Genomic DNA, 11,781 nt, shown 5'->3' on the forward strand with positions numbered 1-11,781 from the left:
AAAGGCAACCCTCTTCTCCCCAAGGTGCCTTGGTTATGGTGTTTCTTCACAGCAACAGTAACTCTAAGACAGTGGGACAGATAATGTAGAGGTGACACAAGTAGGCTGAGGATGTCCATAAGTTACATAAAGATTTCTACACACGTAAAATTTATACATAGAGGTTTTTTATATATTTATTTTGAAACAGGATTGCACAATATAGCTCTACCTGGCCTTGAACTCATAGAGATCCGCCTGCCTCTGCCTCCTGAGTGCCAGAATTAAAGCGTTTGCTTGGACACCATCTTTAGGTGACTGGGACATCCGCAGAATCCACTGTGATCCTGGGCTCAGTCCTCTGCAGAAACTGTAGTCTGCAGTCACTGTACTGACGGAGAGGAGGATGGCAGCAGAGGCACCCATCGGTGAAGATTCCAGGAAAAAAAAAGCCTTTGGCATGACTGGGCCTTACACTAAATGTCAAAAACTCCCCGTGACAGCCACTCTATTTCTGCCACTATGTGCAGACCAATCTTGGTGCCAGGCAAAGAAACTCCAATCACCTGCACCCGGGCAGCACTGGCCCAACAGGACCCCAAGACCCAGTCCTCCCAGCCCCGCAATGACGTCACGGCGCGCAGTCATCGCGAGACTCCGCTCGCCCTCCGCGGCTCGCCGCTTCCCAACCGCTCTCGTCCGTCCGTGGCCAGGCAGCGGTGGGGATGGCGAGCCGCGGAGCCAGGGTGGTGACGAGCGCAGCGGCTCCGTCATTGGGCGAGGAGGCCTGAGGGACGGGCTGGCTGGGTGCGTAAGGACACCACAACCCGTGGCCCCGGCAGAGCGAGGGCGATGGAGTCCAACGTGCCGAAGCGGAAGGAGCCCGCCAAGTCCCTCCGCATCAAAGTCATCTCCATGGGCAACGCCGAAGTGGGGAAAGTGAGTACCGCGTGCTGCGAGGGCAGGACCTCCGCGTGCCGTGAGAGCGACATTCCCATTGGCTAGGAGAGCCGCCACTCAACAGCTTGAAGCTCCGCCTCCTCTCTGCTTAGCATCCTGAGCTCACTGGGGCTTGCGGCCTCCAGAGGAAAACTATCTTGACCTTTTTGACCTTTGGGCTGCTGGCTCTTTACTGACGTCACTGTCCCTAAAAGGTGTCTGGGTGGCCTCTGATCTTTGATTGTAATTTGAAGGTAGTAATTAGATTCCGATGTCGAATGATCAGTTTACATACCAAATCTGTTTTCCCGGGAGAGAGGACAAGGTCCTGCGGGTTGCGGAGAGTCGTTGCCAGCCTTGCAGTTTAAAGAGATGCCAGTGAGGTGTTAGATTCTGAAAAGTGTGGCCCTGAACTGCCGGGAGTCTATATTTCCACCACCAGAGCACAACAACCCAGTGTGTTTCAGGGGACATGCACTGACAGCCCTGGATCTTGTGTTTTTAATTTTTTGTTTTGTCACGTCCATTTTTCTTGGAGGAGTCTTTTTTTTTTTTTTAAATACCATCTTTCTGAGTGTATCATATGTATCACTTGCTGCTTATTAGCTATTAAACTTCCTCTCATCTGGGAAGGGAGGCCTTTCCTAAATGAATTTAGATGCCAGTTACTCATTTTCTTCCCTTAATGTTCGGAAACTGTTGGTTAAGAATTTCCCAAGGTCGACAGCCAGGGAAGGGATCCGAAGTGGAGTCTTCACTAAACCAAACGCAGAAGACCTCTAATGGGAGTGTTTGCATACTATGTAAGCCAGTGCTCTGCACTGGAAGATGCTCAGGAAGTGTTTATTGCTGTTATACTATTTAGCATGCTCCCGTTCTACATATGGACCTTCATGTATGTGTTAACAAAACGGTCGCTGAAGATTAACATTTATTGACTATTGACTATTTTCCAGCTCTGTTTTACAAAGGCAGGAGAGTTGGGAATATTGTGAGTTGGTGCAGTGCGAGTGTGGATAGCAGTTCTGTTCCCAGGAGCCCTGCAGAAAGCTGCTAATCCCAGTGGTAGGCAAGCACAGACTGCTGGGTCCCTGGACCCCCGACCAAAGAGCCTGATCAGCAAGCCTCAGGTCCCACGGAGACCTTGTCTCCAAAAGGAACGTGGATAACCACTGGGGAATGATACCCCATGCCCTTAATTAAAACTCCCTTTTCTACCTAAAGTTTGGCTTTCCATGTAGATAAATGTTGGACAGTTTTGAGAAATGTGCTTAATACATTAAATGAAACTGTAGCCATTGTTTTATTTACTACTATTTTTAAATTATGCTATCAAAATTAACATAGTATGAAAAAAGAGACACAAGGTCACTGATGAGTGAGCATGTTAGGTAATTTCAGATCCTAGGAGACTTTGAAAATTGGTATGGGGGCTGGAGAGATGGTTCAGTGGTTAAGAGCATCTACTGCTCTTCCGAAGGTCGTGAGTTCAAATCCCAGCAACCACATGGTGGCTCACAACCATCTGTAATGGGATCTGACACCCTCTTCTGGTGCATCTGAAGACAGCTACAGTGTACTTAGATATAATAATAAATCTTTTTTTTTTTTTTAAAAGAAAATTGGCATGGAACTTTGGGATGCATTAACTGTCAGTACAAGAAGTTGAATAGAATATAGACAAGGGGCACGGAGAAATCTCAAGTTCCCCATAGAGGAAGGAGTAAGCCATTGGGGTTGAGGGTGAGCTGGTGTAAAAGCCCTTACTGTATAAGCCTAGTGACCTGAGTTCAGTTCAAGAACCTACGGTAGAAGGAGAGAACCAGTTTCCAAAAGTTGTTCTCTGATACAGAGTGCCACACGTGTGTGTGTGTGCGCGCGCGCGCACACACACACACACACACACACACACACATACAATCACAATCAAATTGGAGGGGAAAATATTAGAAATAACTTTTTTTGTCCCCAAAGATTGAAAACCATAAAAATTCTTGAATTAAATAAGGCTTAATGAGGGCTCAACTTGTTACTCTTGCATTCAGTCCCAACAAGTGAGTCAAATGGGTGGCCCACAGCTGCCTGTATCTCGCTCTAGGGGATTTGATACCCTCTTCTGCATTATACCGACACCTGCATTCACATGCAAATATCTACACACATACACACAGTTAAAATGAAATAAAAATACTTAAAAGCCTCCATGTGCTATAATTCACATAGAATTCACTTATTTCAAAAATATAGCTCACTGATTTTCATTTCATTCGCAGAGTTATGAAACCATTACCATGATCAATTGTAGAATATTCTCATCATCTCCTGGACGGGAAAAAACCCCAGCAATCACCAGGCTCTCCCTGCTTCCCCTAACTGTTAGCCCACTTCCTGCTTCCATGAAGCCATGCTTATTTTGGCTATTTCATGTGAATAGAGCCATATCTATTGATCTACGTGATCTTTTACTTAGTATAATTTGAATAAGGTGCATCTGTGCTGTGGCATATATCAGTATGTTCTTCGTGGGTTTATTTGTTTGTTTGTTTGTTTTTTTCCAAGACAGGGTTTCTCTGTGTAGCCCTGGCTGTCCTGGAACTCACTTTGTAGACCAGGCTGGCCTCGAATTTAGAAATCTGCCTGCCTCTGCCTCCCAAGTGCTGGGATTAAAGGCGTGCGCCATCACCACCCAGCCAGTATGTTCTTCGTATCGTAGAAATGTATTCCATTATGGAGACGTAATATATTTTATTCATATGGGTTTTTGTTTTTAGAAATTGGCAGTAAAGATAATTATCATGTAGACTTGAGGACTTAGGCCCTGAATCAAATATGACTTTTAATATTTTGATCCTTTTTCACTGGAGGGATCATGGTTCGATTAACAGCTAGACATAGGCAAGGCCATCAGTAGATGCTGAGACGTGGGTCTCGGAGAGAGTCAAGGCTGGATGTAGATACTTTAATGGTGTTGAATGTGTGAGGCTGGGAAAGATCTGCAGAAGACAAGATCACAGCAATGGGTAATACAACTGAAAACACATCCATATTTAGTATGAAGGTAAGAGTTAAATTTTTTTCTTTAAAATCATGACTTGTGGCCTGGTTGGTGGCATGTGCCTTTAATCCTAGTACTAGGGAGGCAGAAACATGTTTAAGGCCAACCTGATCTACATAGCTAGTTCCAGGCCATCCAGGAACCCTCTTAAAACAAAGAAATAAATGCCTCACTTTTTATACTTGTTTCAGGTACGTTATAGTTTTTGTTTCCTTCGTGTCTTTTGTTTTAGTTTTGAGTCAGAGTCTCATGTGGTTGAGGCTGGCCTCGATCTCTCGAAGCTTCTGTTTCTCTGGGCATCCACTGCCGCCACGTCAGCCAGTTGTTGCATTTGACAACTTTTCCATTTTCACTGGAGTGACTGAGGAAGCCCTAGTGAAGAAGTGTGCTTGTTTCCAACGTTTTCCAGTGTGTGTTACTAAACGCATGCACTTTTGACTTTCTAGAGCTGTATTATAAAGCGCTACTGTGAGAAGAGATTTGTGTCTAAATACCTGGCAACCATCGGGATTGACTATGGAGTCACAAAGTAAGTATATTGTTCCTCTGGCCTGCGTATTTCATAGATGCTCAGGCTGTGTCCTAAGAGAGCCTGCATCTGCGTGTGCATGGGTTGCACTGATAGACGCTCTGAAGATAAATTGGAAAAGACAGGACTAAGGGACTTTTTCAGGTCTGTGGTGCCATCCTGTCAGCCTGCCAGTGTGTTCGGTGCCTGCCAGGCCAGACCTGAGCAGGCCAACCCAAAGCCCGAATGACAGCTGGATCAGCTTAGGACAGGCGGAAGCAGGCCTGACCAGCAAGTGTGCTTTAGGCTGATTTGTCTTATGTTGGCTTATGATGTTGCTAGCTTGTTGGAATCCAGCGTGTGTATCTGAGAATAGTGAAGTTGGGGATCAGTGGGACTTTGTTTAGAGATGAGTCAGGAGTGGCCAGAGAGAGAAAACAGCAAGAAAAGCCCCACCAAAGAGTAGAAGCAGGGCAAGGCACATTTCTTAAACACGGACTTCCTGCCTTCAGGCTCTGAGCGCCTCTTTATCAGTGAGGACACACGTTAGAGTTTCCTGTGTCTGTGGTGCTTGCTAATTATTTGTTTATGTTTAATATCCTTGATCTTTTTTGCTAATACTTTTTCTCATTCTTTGAAAGTTTTATGCATTTATATAATGGATTTGGATTATATCCACCCACCATTACCCCCATCTATGCATAGCTGTGAGGCCATCAATCTACTGGTGGCCACATCCCCAAAAGATAGTTACTCTCCTTCCCTCAGCAGCCATCAACTGCCCGCCACTCTTTGGCCAAGGGTGGGGCCTCAAGAGTCCTTTATCCAGGCTGGAATTTTGACTGGCTTGATCTGGTCTTGTCCGGGTAGCCCCAGGTGTTGTGAGTTGTGTGTGCATCAGCCCTGCCATAACCTCAGTCAGCAGGTCACAGCTCTCTCCCCCAGCCAGCCCTCCCATTCTTTCTGTCACCTCTTGCTTGGTGTTCCCTGAATTGTCTTCAAGGCTGATAGAGATGAGCATCTGTAGTTAAGCATTGATAGCTATCTATACTTGACACTTTAGCCAGTTTTGTGTGTCATTGCAGAAGCTTCTCTGACCAAAGTTGAGAGCAACACAAGTCTGTGGGTCTAAACATAAAAATTGAGAAGGCAGTTTGACAGAATGACTATTGAGCAAAACAACAAGAGACTCCCCTGCCCCCCACTTGTATGTATCTTCCCAGGCTTCATATGTAATCCTAAAGTTACCTTCACGTCTTAGTTAGAGTTTTATTGCTGGCAAGAGACACCATGACCATGGCAAGTCTTACAAGGGTAAACATTTCATTGGGGCTGGCTTACAGTGTCAGAGGTTCAGTCCATTGTCATCATGGTGGGAAGCATGGCAGTGTGCAGGCAGACATGGTGCTGGAGGAGCTGAGAGTTCTCCTTCTTGATCTGAAGGCAGCCAGGAGGAGACTGGATGTGTTACTCACTGGGTGCAGCTTGAGCATTTAAGACCTCAAAGCCCACCTCAACAGTGACACACCTCCTCTAACAGGGCCACACACCTCCTAATAGGGCCACTCCCTAGGGCCAAGCATTCAAACACATCGTCTGTGGAGGTATTCAAACCACCACACCTCATGACTGCCGTTGCCGCTGTTACACCAGTGGGCATTGCTGGGCCACGCCGCTGTTACACCAGTGGGCATTGCTGGGCAGGTTGGCGTTGCCGCATGTAGGTTCCACCACTGAGGGAGATGATGGTCTCTTTTCTCCCTCAGCAGCCTGCATACCATCTCTGGTACTGTGTAAGCCAGCCAGCAGGGAGGAGATTGTCTGCTCCATTATGTCCTGCATCCAAAGTGAGTCCTGTAAAAAGGGATTTTTGTATGTTTTCTCCAAGGGCCAGATACTGTGCTTCTCCCTGGTGACTGCTCAGGATATATTGATATACTTAGAGGTGAAAATTTCAAATCAGAATATGAAGACAATATTGAAGAAAGTAGATAAAGTTGATGAGGTGTATCTGTAGCAGAATGTCAGTTGTGTAAAAGGCAGGGTCGAGCTTATGTGTCCTAGACTGCATTAAAGTAGGTCAAATCTGTGGCAAAGTAGAACCTAAGAGTTCTGTATAAATTCTGTCACTGTTTTCAATTGAAAGCAGCAGGAGATGTTTTTGCACAATGTTCTCTTAAGTGTGAAGTTTGCAGCTCTTGACTGAAAGTTCCAAAGCTCTTCATTTGAAATCCACAATTCTTTCTACTTTTTTTTTTCCTGATTTTTACTTCAGAGCAAAGGAGTTCATCAATGCAGCTTTACCACACCGTATCTAACGAGTGGAAATTCTATATAATGCCATAGAATTGTGACTTATTTGTTTGTTTGTTTGTCGAGACAGAGTGAATTGGAACTTATTCACTAGGCTATTCTGTTTATTACTAATTTTTAAAAATGTGATTTATCCCATGATGAGTCTTCTGAAATTCCTTTCCAAGGAAGACATAAAAGAATGTTTATCCCTCCTCTCAAGGTCTCCATGGCTAACCAAGGCAAGACTCCACCTAGGGAACCGACAGTTTACTTGGCTTGCATAGGTGAGGGTCACCTGTGATGTGAGTGCTCCTCTCACAAAAGCTGGTACCAGAAAGGCTTTACCCAGCTGGGATTAGAGCTTCCCCATAGCTGCATAGATGGTACCCCCAGCCCTCAGTGGCCTACTCTAGCTCTCCCTCAAGGCCATTTGCAATTAAGTCAGAGTTACATACAACAGGTATTGGGGAGCAGCTAGAAACTCAGATGAAGGCTCAGCTGGGATGATCCTTTTGTAAGTGGAGGAACTCATTGGTTCAGGGTTGTACACTGAAGTGTCTGAGGTGGAAGATGGGTGCCTACTCAGGCCTTATGTGTTCCAAACAAGGAGGTGGGTTTGTTGGCCAACTTGCTGGCTTCTGTTGTAAAGATTATCTGGAGTTAAGAAGAGGATGAAGAAACCTCTGGAAATGTCATTCCTGTTTCCTTTTGAAATCCATAAATGTCAGTGGAGAAACACAACCTTTGAGATTGTTTCCATCTGAATATTTCAGGGTCCAAGTCAGAGACAGAGAGATCAAAGTTAACATCTTTGACATGGCTGGACATCCCTTCTTCTTTGAGGTAAGAAAGCCTTCTTAGGAAACTTAAATCCACCAGAAAACAAAAGCATAAAAGCTGAGCAGTGGTGAGCACTGTTATCCCAGTGCTCAGGACGCAGAGCCAGAGCCAGAGCCAGAGCCAGAGCCAGAGCCAGATGGAGCTCTGTGAGTTTGAGAACAGACCGGTGTACAGAGTGAGTCCTGGCCAGCCAGGGCTACAGAGGAACCCCATCTCAAAACAAAACAAAACAAAACAAAACACAAGAAACAAACAAACCAAAAAGAAAAGAAAGAAAGAAAAGAAAAGATCCATTAAAAAAACAAACCAAAAAACTTGGGCAATGGTGACACAAGCTAGCCTGATCTACAACGTAAGTTCCAGGACAGCCTGGGCTATACAGAAACAAACCACAAACAAACAACAACAACAAACAAAAGGGAAGAAAGAACTTAAGTCCAATATTGATCCTGGAGACAGTGGAGAGTTAATTCAAATGACCAGTAGCCAGATCATCTGTAAAGCTCATGCCAGCGGCTTGCCTGAGCCTCAAGGTAGTGGATAGTCCCTGGTCACTTACACTTTCCTGGAATAGGGGTGGAAACTTCATGGCTAATGTTTGAAACATTTGAATGTATTGGCCATTTCCACCGTAAAAGGACGCAGGCCTTTTACCTCATATCTCAGCCCAGAGTGCGAGGAGTCAGCGATCCGATCACAGCCCTGCACGCACAGGTGTAGTAGCTCTCACAGCAAGGTCACTCTTTCACAGCAAGGTCTAGTGTGACCTTTCCTGTCACTTCCCAGCCATGCAGCCTCCCAGGAATAAGCCAAAGCAGCCCTGCTAGGTGTGGCTCATTGGTGAGGCAGTCCCCAGATGAGCATGCACTCCTGTTGGTGACTGTCTGATGGCTTGGCAACTTCCCGTTTGTCCTTACTGTGTTAGTAATTTCCTTCTTTGTATTAGCTCTGGCTTTATTTGACTCTTTGTTCTGGGTTCATGAGATAGAGCCTGGGTTACCAACTGCAGACTCTTCTGTGCCTTGAGTGCTGTGGATTCTCTCCTCAGCATCGCCTCAGGTGTCCCTTAATACTGGCGTGATGATGGAGGCGGGGGCCGGTGTTTGCTATCGGTGGTTTCACCACTCCTTGAGTCTGTAAGCTATGGCAGTGTTTGCTATCGGTGCTTTCACAGCTCTGTGAATCTGTCAGGTATGGTCCTCAGCACTTTCAGACATTTCGGCCATTCTCTCTTCAGAGGCAGGACTGCTGTGTCGCCCAGGCTGGCCTCATACCCAGATTCTCAGTCCTCTGCCTCAGACTTCCACCTTGCTGGAATGGCAGCCACCAAGCTTCCTGTTCCTCATTGCATTTCTCAGCACCACTGTTGTTGTGATTGATCTTTTAGTCCACTAGGTCCATTCATCCATAGTCCTGTGTCCCAGTCCTCCCTCACGTCTCCCCCACCCCAGGTATACACACACACACACACACACACACACACACACACACCCCACTCAGATTGGGTGATCTTTTGCTGTTACACTAATTTTTAAAAATTACATTATTTATTTATGTGTATATGAGCGGGCATGTGTATTCCATGGTGTGTGCGTGTGCGTGCGTGTATGTGTGTGTGGGGAGTCAGCTTTTGGCAGTTGGTTCTCCTTCCACCATGTGGCTTTTGGGAGTTGGACAAAGGTCAGCAAGCTTGGCAGTAAGTGCTGCCTGGTGGCTGTGAGGGTCTCTGCAGTGCAGGCTGCAGAGCAACAGCCTGTAGGAGGAGAGAGGCAGCTCAGTTCAGCATGACTTAATAGCCAGTGTTCAAACTTGAGGAGTCTGGCCCGAGGAGTTTATTTTGGCTTTATTTAAGCACAGTACTATCAGTAAAACACTGTCCTGGTAATAATTAACTCAATCCTTTGTACATAGTAAAGCACAGAGGGAGCTGAATGCAGACTGGATGCAACTACATCAGAATCCTTTGTAAAGTACATGTGACACTGGCCAGAGCAGTGAAGTCTATAGATTGACTGAGAACAAGCTCGCAGTAAGGGTCTGGGGGAAGTCCTGTGGGGTCTTGGCTCCACTGATAAGACAGAGGTCACCAGGCTGTTAACAAGTCCACTCCCAGCCTTCTGAGTGGATAACAGGTTATGTGTCCCTGCCTTTAAAGGTGCAACCCTGTGTTTTTAATATTCCAGATTCCCTAGGGCTTGTTCCCTTGAGTACCACAGCTGGTCCCTCATTCACTGGTTTTTCTTCTGTCTCCTCCATTCAGCTGTTGACCTCAGTCACTAAACTTTATTTCCACTTCTGAAGTTTCCAGTCTTGCCTAAGGCAGCAGATCCCCGCCCCTGCCCGCCCTCCCCCAGAGGTGTTCGGTTGAGTGGTTATTACCTGAAGCTTTTGTTTGTTAGCTGCCTTTTCACTGTGTCCTTATGAGTGAGAAGAGGCCTTCCCCAGGGCTTTTGTCTGTACCTTCTGGCATTCTCTAGACACCTAGAGACATTCTCCTGGGTCGTGGCAGAAGAATCGCAGAACTCACTGCACACCATTCCTTCCCAAGGGCCTTAGCTCACCTGCCTTAGTCTCTCTACCCTTCAGAGGTTTTAGAATTCATGCATATACATAATGTCCAGGATTTCTACCTGTTCTTAGCAGAGAGTCCAGGGATGTATGGCTGCTCCCATCTTTCTAGAGGGACATTTTAATGGTTACACCAGGATATAGAGGTAAAACAACTCCCTTCGGTATGTGAAGCTTATGCCACGTGTAATCGTTTTCTAAGCAGAGCCCATGGTCAGTGAAAAAGACAGGTCTGGTCAATTCTACGTCTGACATAGGTGTTCTGAATATCAGAAAGACTAACGCAGATCTTGAATGATACAAAGATCATCTCATTGGAAAGTTAAAAGGTGCCAATGGTTGGTGTACTCCTAAACACAGTGGTCATCGGCCAGTCATGGCTAGCTGTATGTCAGTTTCAGTGATAGACACGGGAAACACAGTCCCATGTCCTTGTGGAGTGAAAGTATGTTGGAGAAGTATTCCTTGAGCCAGTGGTGAATGCTGGCTCATTTAATACCATGATTCAACGTCTCCCAGGGTCAGAAAGTCCTACTGAGGGACGTGACATTCAAAGAGGCTTTGGGTGTGCTAAGAATTATGGGATATGGTGGAGTGTGGTAGTGTCTGGAAAACAGGGAGCCAAGTGACAGATTTGCTGCCTCGTGAGCTAACCCTATCCAGAGCCACAGCTGCCATGCAGCAGCATCTCCTTGTGGCCACCCTCCATTTGTCTTCAGCATGTTCTGGCCTTGCTTTTGAGGAGACAGACTGAATCTTTGCGGGTGTCCTTGGTTAGCTGATGTTCACTAAGTTCTAATACATCATTCTAGATGTGTCTGACTGCTGAGTCTCTGCTCCCTGTTCTATATTTGACTCCTATTAATACAATCTAAAAATGCTTTAGGCTTTTTTTCAGGACTTTGCAACAATAGAAGTATTAATTAATAGAAACTCCTTACAGTTGCCTCTTCTGACGTACCTTGTCACAGGCCGAGTCTGAGCTCTCTTTTTGTGTCTTCTAGTTGCTGTCTGGAGTGCAAATCTTCCTTTTTGACAGACCCAAAGCCACTCTCTTCTTTCTAACCCCAGCTCACCAAAGTGTGTCCTTGCTCAGCACATACATCATGAACATCCACAGCCATAATTCCCAGTTCCCCATCCCCTGATGAAGCTTCCGCTATTACCAGTCCCCTAGGCAGGTTTCCCAAGGGGCTTGCCAGGGGCAGGGGAGCCTCTCTTCCATGGAAGAACATGCAGTATCCATTAGGTGCCCCTGTAGGAACTTTCTGAGACCTCTGTAGTATTACATTAGAAGCTGTTTCAGCCTTTACCAGTTGTATACTGCCCTTCCCTTAGCTTCCTAACTAAACTTGAAATATGGTGAGTCTCCTGCCTGTAATCGGAAGCTGTTTTGGAAGACTAGAGTAATGGAGCTGTAGGGTTCAACTGAGGCATCTTTTCATTTTACAGGCAGGGAAACTAAGGCTGGAGTAATAAGGCAACTTACCAGGACTATGGAGGGAGCTAGTTGCTGAGCTTAGGCCTCAATTTGAGTCCCTTGCAATAGCTTTTGAGCTTGCTTTACTCTCTCTCTCTCTCTCTCTCTCTCTCTCTC

The 11,781-nt window shown here is 46.0% G+C and overlaps 1 protein-coding gene across 2 annotated transcripts in view; it reads left to right on the forward strand.

Annotated features, from left to right (window-relative positions):
- Nucleotides 1–654: 654 nt before the first annotated feature.
- Nucleotides 655–11,781, forward strand: part of Dnajc27 (DnaJ heat shock protein family (Hsp40) member C27) — a 31,133-nt gene continuing 20,006 nt past the window's right edge. For both annotated transcript variants that reach the window (XM_021179513.2, XM_029484844.1), the window contains exons 1-3: nucleotides 655–918; nucleotides 4,420–4,502; nucleotides 7,550–7,619. In XM_021179513.2, coding sequence (XP_021035172.1) covers nucleotides 832–918; nucleotides 4,420–4,502; nucleotides 7,550–7,619 — 240 coding nt within the window. In that variant the 5' untranslated portion in view covers nucleotides 655–831. The remainder of the gene's footprint in view (nucleotides 919–4,419; nucleotides 4,503–7,549; nucleotides 7,620–11,781) is intronic.

The sequence above is a fragment of the Mus caroli genome, chromosome 12 (assembly GCF_900094665.2).
Source record: "Mus caroli chromosome 12, CAROLI_EIJ_v1.1, whole genome shotgun sequence".
Classification (NCBI taxonomy): Eukaryota; Metazoa; Chordata; class Mammalia; order Rodentia; family Muridae; genus Mus; species Mus caroli.